Source organism: Muscardinus avellanarius (assembly GCF_963383645.1).
Source record: "Muscardinus avellanarius genome assembly, chromosome: 4".
NCBI classification, from domain to species: domain Eukaryota; kingdom Metazoa; phylum Chordata; class Mammalia; order Rodentia; family Gliridae; genus Muscardinus; species Muscardinus avellanarius.
The window spans coordinates 129,208,219-129,226,833 of record NC_137789.1 but is presented as its reverse complement, the minus strand read 5'-3'; the positions used below and the strand labels follow the sequence as shown (position 1 = coordinate 129,226,833).

General features: G+C 50.7%; 1 protein-coding gene across 1 annotated transcript in view; it reads left to right on the top strand.

Annotated features, from left to right (window-relative positions):
• The window catches only part of TLL2 (tolloid like 2), a gene marked incomplete at its 5' end in the record, with an annotated part of 130,478 nt that overhangs the window by 99,717 nt on the left and 12,146 nt on the right, over positions 1-18,615 (top strand). The window contains 5 exons of the mRNA XM_080693686.1: positions 3,698-3,800; positions 11,243-11,359; positions 12,402-12,547; positions 13,449-13,644; positions 17,905-18,030. Of these exons, the coding sequence (XP_080549812.1) occupies positions 3,698-3,800; positions 11,243-11,359; positions 12,402-12,547; positions 13,449-13,644; positions 17,905-18,030 (688 nt within the window). The remainder of the gene's footprint in view (positions 1-3,697; positions 3,801-11,242; positions 11,360-12,401; positions 12,548-13,448; positions 13,645-17,904; positions 18,031-18,615) is intronic.

The following is an 18,615-nucleotide window of genomic DNA, read 5'->3' as shown; positions in this document are numbered from 1 at the left end:
ATCACCTCTTCCCCTATGGTCTTTATGGTTCACTAACATACTTAAAATAATTAGCCTGCATAATTATCCTGTTCATTCAGATCATGAATGTGTTACCAAGGAAGTTGTGCTAACATTTCCTTTCTGTAATTTTAAAAAAACAAAGGCTAAAGAATGATTGTGCAACCAGCTCATGAGTATTGTTGAGCTCGATCACCTGTGCACAAGCACCAGGGGCCCTTGAGAGAAACCCAAGGTGCGCCCTATCTGTAAGAGGCTTAATATTTAGCTTGGGTTCCCCTCACTCCCTGAGGGTCCGGCTTCATGGAAGGAGGGGCCTTTTCTTGATACCAGTTTTTTTTTTTTTTTTTGGTGGTACTGGGGTTCCTGGAAGCCCTTCTACCTCCGGGCTACACTCCCAGACCTCTTTTTACATTTTTTATATTTGGAAACAGGGTCTCCTAAGCCAGCGCGCGCGGCTGGCTTCGAACCTGCGCGCGCGCGGCTGGCTTCGAACCTGCGCGATCCTCCTGTCTCTGCCTCCCAAGCGCGGGGATTACAAGCGTGCGCCACCAAGCCCGGCGTTGATACCAGTTTTTTTCCTACAGTATCCAAGGGAATTCTAATGTGCAAATACAGCTGAAGACATTAGTTTGAAAGGAGAGTGACCACACACACACACACACACACACACACACACACACACACACATCAGCTGGCCCATTATTTTCTGGTATTCTTCATTTCCTAGGAGCCCATAGGGCTTTTCAGAAGAAGATGCTACTTATCCTCACACCTGACCCCTGGGTGGGATTGGCCTGAGGGACCTAGGTGGGCACCCCCGACACCCATCAAGATAGGCAGCCTGTGAAGAGCGGTTGGTGTCCCTCATGGCAAGCTAGGTGCACACTCTGTGTGGCCTGTGCTTTATTTTTTATTTTATTTTATTTATTTTTTTGTGGTACTAGGGATGGAACCCAGGGGCATTCTACCTCCGAGGTACACCCCCAGCCCAATTTTTTATTCTTTATTTGGAAGCAGGGTCTCATTGAGTTGCTGAGAGCCTCACTAAGTAGCTGAGGCTGGCTTCAAACCTATACAGTCCTCCTGTCTCAGCCCCCCAGGCCGGGGATTACAAGTGTGTGCCACCACGCCCGGTGTGTTCTGTGATTTAAATGACCATTTGTGCAGTATCTGTGTGCCAGTAGGCAACACATAGGGTTTCCTGTGAAGCCTCCTTAAGGACCCACTTGTGCACATACTGTTTTACAGTTGAAGAAACTAGAGGCCCAAGAAGTCAAGTGTTCCTCCACGATTCCAGAGCTAGTAAGGGGTGGAGTTTGGAAGTGAATCTAGATCTTCCTGATTCAAAAAGACACCATGATCGAGGGTGAGGAGGTCAAAAGAGGTAAAAGTCAGATCAGGTTGGGCAGGGCAGTCAGGGAGGGCCTGGGGAGGAGGAGTGGGCACTTTTCTGGACCCAGGAAGGGTTTCATTAATAGTGATATATCGGGGAGCACTAAGAAAGGGGAAAGAGGCAGGCTCTGGAGGCGCTGGGCGGTAAGCAGAGCTCAGGTGTGAGATGGGCACCCAAGGAGCCACAGAGGCTTCCTAACGGTAGAGGGATCTTCTGATAAACAGGAGTTGGAAGCTATGGAAGACTGACCTAGGAGCCCTCGTGACAGAGCAGATGGGGCTCGGCAGGGGGAGTGGGGAGATCAGTCAGGACAGGCTGCTGAAGAAGGAGCAAGACCGGGTTGCAGGGGAGGGGCACAGGCATCTACAAAGAAACGAGCCCTTGGCATTGGAGTGGGGCAGGTTCTGTGGACCACAGAGGTAAAGAGGGAGACACCTTTCCCTGGCACCTGGGTGACAGGTCTCCGACAGTCTGGCAGGTGGGATGGGGATGCTTGGCTTTGAGCTGCTCTCACAGGTAGTGAGGAGCAGGGAGGGAAGGCACCAGCTAAAGAGAGAGCACAGAGGCCAGCGGATTGACCGGGTGGGACAGGTTCAGAACAGAGGGGCCAGTGACCTGAGGACATTCCTTAGATAGGGGCTGGAGGGATCGGACCTCTAACCACAGCCCCTCCAGACAGAGAAGGTTTACTTTGAGACAGAGGGTCCCCGGGTTGTTTGAATATCAAAGGAATGGTTGGTTGGCAGAGGGGCAGAGAGTGACGTGCTGGAGACAGATGAGCTGCTGAGAGCAAGGTCTGGGAGTTGGAAAAGAAGTAGGGTCTGGGGTGTGGAGCCGGTGGGTTGGGGCCGGAGAGCAAAAGAGCCGAGAAATGGTGGGGCAGGGACCTGTCAGCGCCAGTAGAGAGCCAGCTGGAGGGCTCGGACCAGGCAGGCTGCTGCTTCTCGGTGCAGGTGGGGCATGGCACCACGCCTGGCGGGGCTCAAGATGAGGGGAGGGTGAAGGGAAACCTGGGCTCTGTTTTGGGCCATTTGCTAGGGACTCCTGAGCTGGAGGTGGCAGGGGATCAAGGCCAGTCCATGGGCACCACACCTGTGTCTTGAGGCCCAGCCTGCAGGGTTCCTGCCCCTTCCACAGTGGAGCCCCAGCCTCTGCTCCGTCTCCGCCCCTCCAGCCTCCTCAACACACACACACACACACACACACACACACACACACACACACACACACTCGCGGTGGCCTATGCTCACCAGTACACAGGCTCTCCAGCAGCTCCTCGCCTGAGCTCATGTTATGTTCTTTTACCCTCCTGCTCCGCCCATGGATACCCTAGGTTCTTTAGGTTAAATGTCACCTCCTCTGGGAAATCTTCCCCAGCACCACTGGGCAGAATTTATTTCACCCTTTTCAGGACCATCGCCCTTCTCTTTTCTGTTTTTACATAATAATGTCCTTGTCAGGTCAACACGCTTGCCTTTTCCTTGTTTTCTGACCCTCCTAAAGGCAGGCACTGTCTTACCCATCTTTCTTGTTGCCTAATGTAGACTAGCACACAGTAGGTGGTCAAGAAGCCGTGGTGGGCCTGGGCATGATATTGCATGCCTGTCATCTCAATACTTGGGAAACTGAGATAGGAGGAACACAAGTTCAAGGCCAGCCGCAATCATTTAATGAGATCTTGTTTCCAAAAAAGAAAAAAAAATTTGGTTGAGCATGTAGCTCAGATGCAGAACACCTCTGAGTTCAATCCCCAGAAAAAAAAAGAAAGAAGAAGCAGCAGCAGCAATGTCAGAATGAATGAATGAATGATAGACTACCTGTAGGAAGGCTCTGCGACACCTACACTCAGAAGAGATCATGGCCGAGGGGATGTTGATCATGGAGGTGCACAGATGCACTCGGGCTAACCCCAGCCCACTGGAATGATTAATGATGTTATAAGATCTTTCTGTATCTCTGAACTTTACTGACCTCTTCCCTCCTTCCAAATCCCAGTCTCAGCGCACACTGGCCTGTCTCCTTAATGCATCTTGCTCTCTGTAAGCCACCTAGTGACTTCAAAAGCTCAAGTGATTCCCCAAACAGAGCCAAAGGACCCATCTCCTTCTGTTTACTCCCCATCCCGCCCAAGGTTTATTATTTAATGTCACGAGGTTTCCTGTGCCTGTATTCTTGAGAAGATGTTCCTACTGCGGTCTAGGGGCTCTGTATGCTAAGGGGTAACATGAGAACACCACTATGCAACTTTCGGAACTGCTCAGGCTTTGTTGTCCAAACTCATTTTATGATAATTCTTTACAGATCATCCTAAACTTCACATCCATGGATTTGTTTAAGAGCCGCCTGTGCTGGTATGATTATGTGGAGGTCCGGGATGGTTACTGGAGAAAAGCCCCCCTGCTGGGTAAGTGGACTTTAGACAGCCCTGGGAGAAGAGTGATTGGTGGCCTCTGGGACACTGTTACTGTCTAGAAGGGTCCATCGTGACAGTAGTCACAGGAAGCTCTCAAGGACCCGTGTCATTGTAAAACTCTGAACACTCCATTTGGCCACACATGTTAAAAGCTTTTAAAACTGCTTGTACCCTTTGACCCAGCAATTGCACTTCTCAGAATTTATCTTGGGAGGCTAATTAAGGAAGTGTGCAAAACTCTAGCTACAGAGATGTTCGCTGAAGCAAGGAAAATTGAAAGCAATTTACATGTTCAATAGTAGGGGTAGCTGAATAAATTATGATGCATTTTTTTCAATGGAAAACTTATCAGCCATTACAAATAAAATCAGAGGTGACTAAGTATTGATACAGGAAGGTGTTCATGGTACACTGTGACACAGAAAATAATGATGTTACAGAATGGAATACGCAGTATCATTAGTTTAAAATATGTGTGTACACGCACATATATACACAATGCAGACTTGGAAAACTTTTTGACAGGGTGCCCTAGAAGGCGCCAATGAATTAGTTGGGATTGGTGTCCTAGAGTAAGAAGTGGTGGGGAACTGAATAGCAAGTATCCTGTCCCAGATCACTCAAAACAAAATACCTTAAAAAATAATGTGGTGAATTGAATAGCAAACATCTTGCCCAAATCATTCAAAATAAAATGATTTAAAACATAGGATAGGTTGAATGCAACCAGAAGAAACTATTTTGTGATCTACAATATAAATATCAAGTGAAATTATAAATGTAAATAAGTAACACATCATAGATATTTTAGGATGGTAGGGTATTTTTAATTTTTTTAATTCTGCTCCTAGAACTTTTCAAATTTTCTATGACGGGCATGTATTATTTTTGTGAGATGACAGGGTATGAGCTTATCCATCAAGAGGCATCTCGGACCATTCCATGAGGGCGGTGGGCAGGTAGTGTAAAGAGAAAGCTTACTTAACTCAAGGCATCATGAGAAGAGAGATCGTTCGTGGAATACCAGGGAAGGCTAGCACTGTAAAAAGGGCCTGTAGTTCTGTGTCTTTGGAGCTGACATCAGGACTCATGTAGTTCAGAAATTGCGGCATGGTGGGGCTGGAGAGAGAAGCAGCCTAACAGGAGCCAGCTGGGTGGTCTCAGCTGAGTGGGTTGTTCTTGTTGCTGGAGCAGTCTGTAGGGTGGACTCCTGGACTGGACAAGTCTAGGGTCTCAGTGAGGACTTGGTTCCTGGCTTAGCTTCACATGAGCAGCCTGTATGATCTGTTGCTGGGGTAGTTGGCTAAAGATGTGATGGAAAAAAAGGGAGGGCTTGGCATGGAAGTTTCAAAGCTGGACTGAGTCTTGATGTCATGCTGAGTCTGGGGAGCCAAGCATGGAGCAGGTTAGAAGAGACTGGGACAGAAGATCTAGCTGGACTCAGCAGGGCCTGGCATATATTAATGTATTATGATTAAGGGGTCCCCACCTGGTCACTTACCATTGGAAATAGCACACAAGTTATGCTGTGTCCAGAGGGCCACAGGTTTTAATTCATAGAGGTAAAACAGATAGTGATTTGTATTTTAGGGGCTCCAGAAAGCTGGGGAGCAGCTAGGACAGGATGTCAGTGGGGGCACCAGGTTACCACCAGGAAGAGGAATCCATCAGGTAGTTAACAGTCTGGGTGACTCTCAGCCAAGAAAATGACTCCCGTCTAATCCTGCACAGGAGCATGCACACTAAAGGACATGGGGGTCCTGCTACCTGATGGCACAACAGAGGCTGCCTCTTCCAAATTTTTATTCCCTACGATGAACAGACCTGAATTCAGGTCCGATCAGATTCAGACCTAAGGGACACCAGGCACCAGCAGGAGGGTAGCTTTATGGCACTGATTGAGCCTGGTAAAATGACAGAGGGCTGGATCCCTGGGAGCACAGGACCCCCACACTTGGTGCTGCCCCAGCTTAGAAGATTCCATGAGTACCTATTCTGAGGACAATGCTGAGCTGAACTCCCAGAGGTGGGTCAGAGAATGCTCCTCCTGGACCTACAAATCTATGTGCATGTGCCTGTGTCTACCACCAAGGATGTGCCTGAGAAAGGAAGCGTGGATGCTGTGGGCACCTTCACTTTGCGTTTCTTACCTCTCTGACGTTTCAATCTTTTAGAGAGCTGTGTGGGAGGGGCTTGATGAGAACAGGGGACCCCAGGCCCCTCAGCCTGGCAGGGGCTTGTCATTGAATCTCACATCTTCACGGGAAAACCAAATCCTCCAACTATGCACTAACTTTCTAAGGCCACACAGCCAAGTGGTGGCTGAAATCCAACCAGAATTCAGATGTCCTGATCAGGCGGAGAGGCGACTGCTGGATACACTTAGGGTTGTCAGATAAAATATATTATGCCTTGTTTATCTGAAATTCAAATTTAGCTGGGCTTCCTGGCTTTTTGTTTGCTAGACCTGGCAGCACTATACTGCCCTTGTCCCTGGTGGGATAGGCTTAATGACTTAGGAGGAGGAAGCTCTCTGTTTCCGAAGTCCCCCAGAGAAGGCCAAGGCACGTTCCTGTGAATGGGCATGGGCACCAGGCGCTCTCTCTGCCTGAACTTGAGCCCGAGTTTCCCCCCAATAGATCCTGGTATCTCTGGCTACATTTTCATTAGTGGGATAGAGTTTTTGCAGTCTGTTGGTGGCGGTGACTGATTGGATGTTTTTTAGGTTTTGTCTTGGGGGATCAGGGGGAATGCATTTCGCCCACTCTTACAATGTGAATGTGTGTGTGTGTGTGTGTGTGTGTGTGTGTGTGTGTGTGTGTGTCAGCAGAAGGCAAGGCTTGGCGCCTGTGACCGTCATTCTTCATTTGCAGTAGTTCTCCTTTGCCAACTATTTGGCCTGCTCTGATGTTTCCAAATGCAGTTGTTAGTGAACTTTTGTGTCGGAACAAGTGCATTGTGTCAGCGGCGCTGGTCCCTGGGAGGGGTCAGTGCCATGAAATCTGCTGAGAGGAGGCAGGTCAATGCCCCTTTGGCAGGAGGGAGAGCGGATTAGGGCGGATTGTGAAAGTATGCCTCCTGCTCTGAAAAACCATGCACTGCATTTTTCCCCCCCAGGGCAGTGTGTGAAAATCCAGGCATAATGCACACATAACTTTTTATGAATGAACCCTTTATGACTCCCCACGGAGCCCACTTGTAGTACCCTCATCTGCATTTCCTCTTCTTGATATCCTTATTAAGCTCCTCCTCTAAACCCAGGGACCAGATTCCAGTTTAGGAATTTGACACCTTTTCTCTATGCCAATTCCTCTTCCTGGCCTGTTTATCCTCCCTGCAAGGAGGCTGTTTGAGACCCAGATTTTCACACAGCAGATTTCAGGGGAGAATTAAGTTGATGGAGGACATTTCATGGCTGGTGAAAGATCTCAGATGGGTTTTTCAGTTTCAGGGGCCACTTAGGAGATAGTACCTAGAGGCAGAAGACAAGGGCTGTGTGTTCAAACTCCTCCACTCAAACACTGTCCTGGAAACTGGATTCCTCTCCCCTTGTTTGTGTTAGAGGAATTATTCTACACAATGTACTTTTGTATGCAGAACTTTCTCTAGGCATCCCAGATCACCACCATGCACACAAAAGCCCCTTTTCCCCCTTTCCCTGAAATGGAGGCTTCAGAAAGCCCAGGCTGGCCCTCAGTGTCTCGCCCTACTACTTTGACTTTGACCCACATTCATACTTCACTGCTTCTAAACTGGGAAATGGGCATGACACTAACGACCCCAGAAAGCAGAGCTGATAGCCGAGCATGGTGGCGTATGCCTGTAATCCCAGCATTTGGGAGGCTGAGACCGGAGGATTGCAGTTTGCAGAGAGCCTCAGCTACTTAGTGAGGCTCTCTGCAACTCAGTGAGACCCTGTTTCAAAATAAAGAATAAAATAGTAAGGCAGGGGGTGTAGCTCGGAGGTCGAATGCCCCTGGATTCCATCCCAAGACCCGCATAAAAAGAAAAAAAGAAAAGAAAAGATGAAAGAAAGAAAGAAAGAAAGAAAGAGAGAAAGAAAGAAAGAAAGGAAGGAAGGAAAAGAGCTGATGTCTATTTATCCCAAATTGGGCAACATTCAGAATTCGACCCACGTTTCTTTTGATGATGTTGGTGGTGATGGCAATATTTGTGGAGAAAAGCCCGAACTCGGATGGATGACATTCAAATTCTGCTGTCACTTCCAGCTTTGAGACAATTCTCTCCAGTCTTCAATCTTCTTATCTGTAAAATGGGATTAATAATGAGACTTACGTCACAGAGTATTGGGGATGAAATGAGATAAGCGGTGGAAAGTGTTTAGGACAGGGTCTGGCATAGACCTGGCCAGAGACCCAAGGCTTTTCCTAGAACCCTCATGATGAAGATGGCTGCTGAATTGTTGCCCAGGGTACAAAGAAACTGGTTCTAGTTAAGGATGGCAGAGGGATTCAGGGGGAGTGCTCACATGTGTTATTTATTCTACCAAGTCTGGCACGGCCGAGGCAATGGCCTTGTACCCTCCGGGGTGCTGAGCAGAGGCGGTGGTCTTCCCTCCTCAGGGTGGTGGGTGCTCCTTTCATCCAGTTAGGTCCTCAGGAGCAAGGCTGGCAATGGCCCTCTCTCCCGGGCAGGGGCAGGGGAGGCCTCAGTGGCTGTGGCAGCTGTGTGTTTTTGTTTTTTTTTTTTTTTTTTGGTGGTACTGGGGTTCCTGGAAGTCCTTCTACCTCCGGGCTACACTCCCAGACCTGTTTTTACATTTTTATTTGGAAACAGGGTCTCCTAAGCCAGTGCGCGCCGCTGGCTTCGAACCTGCACGATCCTCCTGTCTCTGCCTCCCAAGCGCGGGGATTACAAGCGTGTGCCACCACGCCCGGCTGGCAGCTGTGGTTTTAAAAGGAAACTTGCACTTGAAATCTGGGCTGGGCTGAGGAGGAGTTCTTTTTGTGGACTAGCATTAGGTAACTGCCGTCCAGTCTCCCTCTGGTGGGCAAGGCCTGCCGGTGCGTATGTGGCACTAATTGGCCATGCCAGAGGAACCATTACTGGACATTTATAGGCTTCCAATGGATTTTTCCTTGCCAAAGTCTTGGCAGCAGTTCCAGCTCTCTGATTAGTAAGCTCACCAAATTCAAATGGCTACCTGTGGCCAGGAGAGAAGAAAGCAAGATAAGCATCCCACCACCCTGGTTGTCCCCGAGGGTGTACACCACAGTGGGCTGTTAGGAATGTCCCCCACGCCGCACCTGATCCTCCCCAGCCCCTCTGATCTCCCTTTCTCAGAAGAGTAAAGCAGAATTATGCTTTCAAGTGGCTTGTCCAGTGCCTGACACGGTGCTGACAGTAAAAGTGTCCACTACGCCAGGCACAGTGGTGCACACCTGTAACCCAGGACACAGGAGGCTGAGACAAAAGGATCGCAGGTCAGCTAAGTGAGACTGCAACTTAGTGAGACCCTGTTTCAAAATAAAATATAGAAAGGACTGGGGATGTAGCTCAGAGGTAGAATGCTCTTAGGTTCAACTCCCATAACTACCCTCACGCTCCCAAAAAACGTATCTACTAAATATCGGTTAAATGGACTTAAAAAATTGAGACATCATTTATATACTGTGCAGTTCATCATTTAAAGTCAATGGTTTTTTAGCATCTTCACAGAGGTGTACAATTAATTTTTGAAATTCTTCACTATCCTCCAAAGAAAACCCATCCCCATTGGCATCTGCTCCCAATACCCTCTCCAAAGCTCAAGAAATTCTGAGTGATGTACACAGAGGGTATTTGGCAGAACTGTGAGCTTCCAGTCCAAATAGACCCTGGCTACTCCGTGTTCTGAGCTGATGAGTGGGACGCAACCCATCTCCCAGCCCATCCATCCCTGCCCCTACCGTGGGCTACCAGCCCTAAGTGGCATTAGGATTTAGATGGCTAAGGATGGTCTGCCCTGCCCCTTTTCTCTGCAGAGGCTCTAATTGTGTGTGTGTGTGTGTGTGTGTGTGTGTGTGTGTGTGTGTGTGTGGTGTAGTACTGAAGATTGTACCCAGGGACATTCTACCTCCAAGCCACACCCCCAGCCTCTTATTCTTTTTATTTTGCAACAGGATCTCACTCAGTGGCAGAGGGCCTCACTAAGTTTCTGAGGCTGGCTGAGAACCTGTGATCCTCCCGTCCCAGCCAAGTACTGGGATTACAGGTGTGTGTCACCATGCCCGGCTTGAGGGTCTAGTTTCAGACTACAAACACAAATATCTAATAAATCTTGTTTTTATTGTTTTAATAAAGTGCATCTTTATTACACACCCCTTTCCATCAGCTAGTAAGGACTTTATTTCAGTTCCTTTGTGCTCCCTTCCCCCAGGTTGGGGGTGCTGGTGGGGGCACGCTTTGTGTCTGAGCTGGCAACATGGAGGTATGCTATTGCAGAGATGTCCTCATCCCAACTAGCCGGTCCTCCGGCCATAGGAATGGCTAACCAGGCTCCCACTTTGCCTCAGCACTATGCCAGCTCAGAATGGTACAAGTCCACTCCTCTGTCCAGGCTCGGGAGGCATCCTCTGGCTCGCAGCCTCTGAGGAGTCTGCAGCCTGGTTACTGCTGTCCTCCCGGGTGCCTGAGGGGCCCTGCCTGCCGGCCTCATGGCCAGATGTCGTGACAGACCATGTAGAAGACACTACCATTCTGATCCACAGGGGGCAGGGAAATTTAGAGTCTCATCACCTCTCAAGGCTCTGCCCAAGGACTGGGGACACAGTTTTCCATTTCTCCCAGATCTTTCAATTTACTGAGATTTCTATCATCTTTTTCCATCCAGGGTCTCCACTGAGGATGGGATGGGATTCAGGTCCTTTTAGAGGCTGCATGGCGCTCTCTCTAGTTCTCTCTCTCCCGGTCCTGCCCCCCCTTCCCTCCTGGGAATCTTTCTAAGACTACACGAATGGGGACACGTGTTTTTATTCATTGTGTGGTCCCCCCACGTCTTGTGAAATTCAGAAGTCACGAAGGCTTGGTTGCCTTGTGCGTTCTCTGGTCTCCTCTTCTGAGGCAAGGGAGCAGAATGTCCATAGCCCCAAAGGAAGGGCATGCCTAGCACAGGGAACAGAGGAGAAGCATGCCTGCTCGGAGGCCACCATTCCACCACACCCACTAGGCCGCCCCAGGACCCACGCAGCAGAGAGGCCCGGCAGCACCCTGGGTACTTCGACTAGCACCCTGGGTACTTCTCCAGCATGAGGCCCATGGATCATAGGTCCATTTCGGTCCCGTATTTCAGTCCTACGTGTGAGTAGCATCAGCCATCACAGGTAGGGGGACTGCTCAGTTCCGAGCACATTTGAAGAAGAAGCAGGACTTCAGTCTGCGCTGAGCACCTTGCTGGCCTCAGACACCCTAACCATGTCTTCTCCACTCTCCAGGGAGGTTCTGTGGCGACCAAGTCCCGGAGCCCCTGGTCTCCACCGACAGCCGGCTCTGGGTGGAATTCCGCAGCAGCAGCAACATCTTGGGCAAAGGTTTCTTCGCGGTATACGAAGGTTTGTTGCTGCTAAGAAAAGCTGCTTGGGTGGCTGGCGACGTGCCTCTGGCCTTCCCGCTGCCGTGGGGGGAGGGGGGCACGTGCTGGGGCCGTGGGGGGGCACCACCACAGGGGGCAAGAGCAGGCTGGGGATGGCAGGGCCACCTCTGCTATGGGAGAGCAGAGGCCAGCTGTGCTCAACTCAGAGCGTGTCACGTGCCTGTCACCAGGTAACTGAACCCTCTGTCCATTCCAGGTGGGGAGTTGGCTTCCCCACACGGGAGGTGTCCAGGGTCTAGAACCCCAGGGACGTGGCGATGGCCTCTGAATAGCTGTGTGGGTCTGAGCAAAGAGCCTGATGTCTCTGGGTCTCTGTTCATTTCTCTTGTGACAAGAAGACTTTAGACCACATCAGAGAAGACACAGCAATGTTTCTGAGCCAGGTTACTACTCCTGAGCTTAGATAGACTGCGCTGCTGCCCCAGGCAAAGCTGCTGCTGTCGGCTTCCCCTGCCCAGCTCTCCAGCTCAGTCCCTACCTCATCTGGGGACACTGCCAGAAAAGCACCAAGACCTCTGTTGGCCTCAAAGCATAGTGATTTCACAGAGGCCAGAGCTTTGCTTTTGTAAGAGAAATAATGTATATGTCTGTGTGCGTGTGCATGTGGTGTGTGTGTGTGTGTGCGTGTGTGCGTGCGTGCGTGTGTGTGTGTGTGTGTGTGTGTGTGTGTGTGTGTTTGGTCCTCCACCCTGTATATCACAATCATTTGGGGAACTTTCCTGCTGCTCGGTGCTTGCGGGCCCTTTTGAATCAGAACCTCTGGGGATGTCGCCCCGGATTCTGCATCTGGAATAATCTCCAGGTGATTCTGATGCCCTGGGGAAGCACTTACATGGTTATTTTCTTTATATGAAAAAATTCAGAGTTGAAAATAGACACGTGCCTTTCGAGGCCCTCTTTGTGGGATGGCCTTGAAAACGTTGGCGAGTGGAGCCACCTAGCGGCAATGAGTGGCCCCTGCCTCCCCTGACCCCCACTCTTTCTGGGCTGTTCCTTTAAAGCTACCTGTGGGGGAGACATTCAGAAAGACGCTGGTCAGATTCAGTCTCCCAACTACCCAGATGACTACAGGCCTTCCAAGGAATGTGTTTGGAGGATTACAGTTTCAGAGGGGTTCCACGTGGGATTGACCTTCCAAGCTTTTGAGGTGAGCGTCACTCAGATGGTCTCCCTGAGGATAAAGTACAGAGCAGCCTTTCCGCCACACCCTCCAGAGGCTCTGGAAAGATGGGTTTCCAGTTTAGGGTTAAAAACAGGAACATAACCACAGGTAGTAGTGTGTGCCTGTAATTCTAACTGTCTTGGAGGTCAAGGCAAGAGAATCTCAAGTTTGAGGCCAGCCTGGGCAACTTAGTGAGATCCTGTCTCAAAATAAAACATACAAAGGGCTGGGGACAGAGTTCAGCGGTGGAGTATCCCTGGGTTCTATCCCCAGTATTGCAAAACACACACACACACACACACACACACACACACACACACACACACACACAGAAATGTAAGAGGTCATTCCATACCCCTGGTTCATTGTGTTCGACTGACACCAAGTCTTTGCCAACTTCCTAGAGGCTGCTAGGAAGGGACCCAAGGCAGGTCTGCAGAATTGCCCCTTCTCTTGGTCTCATCTCAGATTGATTCATCCTTGACTTCAGGATGCACGTGGCTGGGTTAGGTTTGGAAAGGTTCCATTTTTTTTTTTTTTTTTTTTTCGGTACTGGGTATGGAACCCAGGGGAATTCTACCTCTAAGCTATACCCCAGCCCTATTTTTAGTCTTTTTAATTTTTTTTTTTTTGGTGCTACTTGGGGTGGAACCCAGGGCCTTTCTATCTCTGGGCTATACTCCCAGATCTATTTTATATTTTATTTGGAAACAGGGTCTCACTAAGTTGCTGAGAGCCTCGCTAAGTAGCTGAGGCTGTCCGTGAACCACGATCCTCCAGTCTCTGCCTCCTGACTGCTGGGATTATAAGCGTGCTCCACCAGCCCGGCTGAGAGGTTCCATTCTTAAATCAGAAGCCATCCGTGTTGCCTCTGCCTGTTCTTTAGATCGAAAGGCATGACAGCTGTGCCTATGATTACCTGGAGATCCGCGATGGCCCCACAGAAGAGAGCGCCCTGATTGGCCACTTCTGCGGCTATGAGAAGCCGGAGAATGTGAAATCGAGCTCCAACAGACTGTGGATGAAGTTTGTGTCCGATGGATCCATCAACAAAGCGGGCTTTGCAGCCAACTTTTTCAAGGGTACGAATTAGCAGTTTGTTTCTACTTTTAGTCACAGGAGGAAATATTGCTCCCCGAGTCTGAGAATCACAAAACCCATATGGAGCCTTCACACCAAGCAAGGCTCCTTGCAGGGAGGAGGCAGCGACCCATTTCAGGGCTTCATGCCCCAAGAAAGGCCCCCGTGGAGTTCCCAACTGATCCGGAACAGGCTCGGCCTTGGCAGCCAAAGAGCAAATCCTTCCATACTGGGAAATTTGATGTAGTAAGTTTCAAGGTCAAACTACACTGGAGTGAAGCCAAACAACAGATATTTGTGTAGCAGCTATCATTAACTGAGCACCTACTGTGTGCCGGATCCTGCATAAGGTACTTGATCTACTCTTTCATTTAGTTCCTCGATTCCCCCTTTGAGTTAGGTTTGTCACGCGTGTCAGTGCTGAGAAGGGCAGCTCAGGACCGCTCTGACAGGTTAAGTGGCAGATGGAAGAACCCAAACCCAGCCTGACTCCAGCTCCAAGTCTCTCTACAGCATTATCTTGCATTCCTTAATGTGGGCCAGAGGCAAGCCAGGGCTTTGGCTCCTGAGCCCCCAGTCGCTAGCATCCACGCTTACCCCAGGGGAATGGGGTGGGGAAGAGAGTGAGGCTAGCTCCCTGAGAACAAAACTCCTCATTGCCCCCCAGGGACCTGCTGCTCTGTAGGGCCTTAATAAAACTGGACCCAGAAAGCAGGACCAAGCCCAGAATTTTTAGTCCCCAAAGAGTGGGCCTCCTTTGAGACTGCAGGTTTTCTGTCTGCTCCCAGGGCTGCAGAGGTCCTGCAAACCACACCCTAAGAGGGAACATGGCATTGACCAGGCAGGCACCCAGCAGCTCACTAGCAGGACTTGGTGAAGATACCAGTCCTCTGCTGCAGAGCCCCTTAGTGACAGCCCTTCCCAGCCACTCATACCAGGAGAGCGGTTCCCTGCCTCCTGCCTCTCCTGGGACTCCTGGAGATGCCAGCCCAGAGCTCCTGGCCCCTTCTCTTTTCCCATCTCTCTTTCTGCCTCTTTCTTAGGCCCTTTTACCTGGTTGTATATGAAGGGTCTGGGTGTGAGAAGATCTCACTTCAAGCTACACCACCCAGGCAGTGTTCCCATTAAAGCTTTAGGTTTCTCTGTGTAGAACAGAGAGAAGGAAATCTGCCCCTCCTCTCTAACTGGTCCCATGAGGCCCCAGTGGGATGACAGCTAGGGGAGGACTTTGTAAGCTGCAGGTGCCACTGGAGGTGTGAGGTCATTGTTTTCCCCTCTTTGAGGCATCTGGAGAGAGCAGGACATATTGCTGAGACTTTCCCAACAAGACCAGCAGGCGGTTGTCCTGAGAGCCCAAAGCACCCAGCTCGTGTGCCAGGAATTAACCAGCGAAAGAACCTGGAAATGTAACCACAGGCTTGCAGAAGAGTTGAAGTGAACCAGAGAACCTCTTGCCTGGGTGCCAGCTGGCCCATGACGCTGGCCAGGGTGCCAGCTGGCCTCAGCACCCCTCTTCTGTGCCAGATGGCAGCCCCTCTCAGAGCCTATTGACTGGGTGGCAAGCGGAACACCTTGTGTTTCTGTTTCCTTGGGGATGGCAGCAGCATTCAAGGGTTGGCTGGGCCATGTGGGCTCCACACCTGCTACATAAAGAATGTAAGGATTCCATCTTGGTCCTGCATCCCCCTGTCCAGTGCAGACGGGCCACCACACAGTGTTTAGTGGTGGGGACAGGCTTCCTGCAAGGGATTTCCTCAAAATCCTAGGATGTGTCCTGTCACCCCTTGCCATAACACTCTCTGAATCCATTCTTGGGATCCTGCCTAAGCCAGCTCATGATTTAGCCACAGAGTGGCTCTTTCTCTTACCGCTATCACCTGGAGGATGGAAAGAAGCCAGAGCTTCCACTGTAACAAGCTGAGCCCTGGCTCAGGCCTCTGGTCCTACCCCCACCCACAAGCTCCTCAAGACCTCTCCTGGGAGTTTCAGCCTCGGCAACAGCAGCTGGAAGCAAACACCAGCCAGGGCCTGGAGCAGACACTGCTTCCCAGCAGCAGGAGGCGACCACAGGCAGGCTCCCACCTGGAGCAGGGTCCTGGGTCTGTGTGCATGCCACCCGTCCACGCTGCAGCAGGGCTGCCAGTGGCCAAACATCCTGCCGCTCTTGAAAAGTCTACCTTTTATCCATCTTGCTGGGTCAACACCTTACCCTAAAAGTCTCTAGAATTTTTTTTTCTTTAGGCCCAATTGGATTCTGCTGGCCTCCCTCCCTCCATCTGGTTAAGATGCCACCAGGGATCTTGCTCATCTGCAATCCTCTTTCTTGCCCAGGCCCTCCTGCTCCCAGCTGCCATATCTTCTAGCGTCAGAGTCTCCTCTGCCTTCCTCTGTCTTGCATCTTCGTTCGTCTTTGTGTGTTCTGACGGGCTCTCTCCTTGGTTCTCCCTGGCTGGCCCACTGCTGGTTTCCCTCTGTGTATCCCTCCTCCACCTGCTCCTCCTCCGCGGCCTATCCTTGAAGTGTTCTCCATCTTTCTTTTCTTGCCTTGGCTCTCTGTGCTCCTCACCTGATTCATGCGCGTCCAGGTAACTTTCTCCCCCCAGTCCCATCTCTGGAGTTCCAGAAGCCACCCCACTGCTGTCTGTGGGGATCACCATCCATTCTTAATCACCACACAGAGCAAGAACGGCCCTCATTTTATGACAGACAGAGGCTCAGGGAGGTTGAACCCCAGTGCTCACCCAGTCTGCTGGGGAACAGTCTCCTCCTGGGTCCAACCTGGACTGGACTCATGTTAAGACCTGAACTCTCTGCTCCTTCTTTTCTATTCTCCTCTTTCTATCCTCTTCTAGTAGATGTCTAAAGCGAGTGCATTGCGTGCTGTAAGGTGACAAATAACTGCATGCTTGTCACTACTTGCGCATTCTTAATACTACATTTATTTGAGGCCATGGGCAACTTCAGCTTGTCTAGAGCATCTCCAAGCCCACTGGCTCCTGACAGTTAATTTGCTTAAGCCTCTGTTGAACCCAAGAACACCCCACTTGCAGTTACCTTGGTTTCCTATCCACCGTGTGCGATGAAGGGGTACTCACGAGTCATCCTTTTCCCAGCGAGGAGCAACCATGGGCGAGGGGTGGGTTGATAGGAGTTGGAACTGCACAGTGGAGAGGGAGGAGCGAGGGTGGGGGGGCTTGTATTCTTGCAGGGGTGATAGGCTGAAAGTGGCAAGGAGTCACACAACCTTGCAACTTTGAGAACGGAGAGAAGCAGCCAGAGGCCTCTCCTGGGACTTTCAAGAAGGGCCTGAAAAGCCATCCATTGGGGATGTTGTTAGCAGAACCCCTCCATCCCCTGGGATACTGGGCATCTGCTCTGGTCTCCACCCGCTCTTAGATGTCCTGGTTGCTTTCATTTGCTGTGTGGTGTGTTTTTAGGACACAGGGACAAACCCAGGTTTGCTCTATTTCCACCTTTCAAGATACTGCGGGCCAAGCCCCTCCTTCCTGCCTCACCCCGCCTGCCCTGTCTTCTTCCTAGACTAGACTGTTTGAAAAAGAGGCCTCAGTGCTTACTTGTCCCTTCATTCGACTCCAGCTCTGCGGCCGCAGCCTGTGTGCTTCCAGGGGAGCCTGGCTGCAGAGAATGTTTTCCCCTCGATTTCTAAGATTCCTCCTGGAGAGGCCCAATGCGAGGGCTGCTCTTTTCTGCAGGAGCCCATGGCTGATGTGTCGGGGATTCTCCAGCGACTCCTTCGTTCTTCCTCTGGACAGCACCCTACTTGTTATTCAGCACCCCGAGGTGCTGTTCATCCATGATGTCAGAATACCTATAGGAATTCTGACCAATAGGCTCCATTCTCACATATAAAGGACCCTACACGTCTTCATCTGGAGATGGGTCCTCTCGTCATTACCCTTTACTGAATGTCTCTGAGAAGTTCTGTATTTAGAGGAACCCCCAATTCCATGGCATTAGAATAGATGACAGCTCTGACATGGAACTTTGTGAGGTTTTTGAAATCGCACGCACAATCTCCTGGTGGAATTCGGTTCTGCAGGCCTGGGCTCCCCTGGGAGGAGCCCCCTGGCTGTCCTGATGCCTGTGTTAACCACAGCCACCAGTTTTTCCCAATGTGGCAATGGAACACCTTAGGAAACGTCCCCAGGAGAGGACTCTAGTGTGCCCTGGGGAGGTGGAAGGGCAGGGGCAGGCCAGGAGCTGTGTGATGATCTAGGGGGGCCACCTTTCCTCCCCAGCAGAAGTGGACGAGTGCTCCTGGCCAGACCATGGCGGGTGCCAGCAGCGCTGTGTGAATACACTGGGCAGCTTCAAGTGCGCCTGTGACCCGGGCTTCGAGCTGGCTGCTGACAAGAAGACGTGCGAAGGTTGGTGCTGGGTGCTGGGTGCTGGGTGCTGGGTGCTGGGTGCTGGGCACTGGGCAGGCCGAGCTGAATTAGCAGGGCTTAGGGGAAGTGTTAGGAGGTATTAGCATGGCAGGGCTAGGTGGGTGCCTGGCTGCTGGGGAACTCGGACAGACACGGTGGAAGACTCACCTACTTCCTGGAGAGAGAAACAAGTCAGTAACAGCCCCGAGCTGGGCATGGTGGCACACGGCTGTAATCCCAGTACTTGGGAGGCTGAGACGGGGGGATCAAAGGTTTGAAGCCAGTGTCAGAAACATAGCAAGACCCAGTTTCAAAATAAGAAAATAAGCCGGCATAGTGGCTCATGCTTGTAATCTCAGCATTTGGGAGGCTGAGATGGGAGGATCATGGATCGAGGACTGTCTGAGCTACTACTCAGTGAGGCTCTTTGCAACTTGGTGAGACTCTGTTTCAAAATAAAGAATAAAAAATAGGGTTGGGGGTGTAGCTCAGAGGTAGAATGCCCCTGGGTTTCATCCCCAGTATCACAAAAAAAAAAAAAGGAAAGAAAAGAAAAAAGAAAGTAAGAAAGAAAGAAAGAAAAGA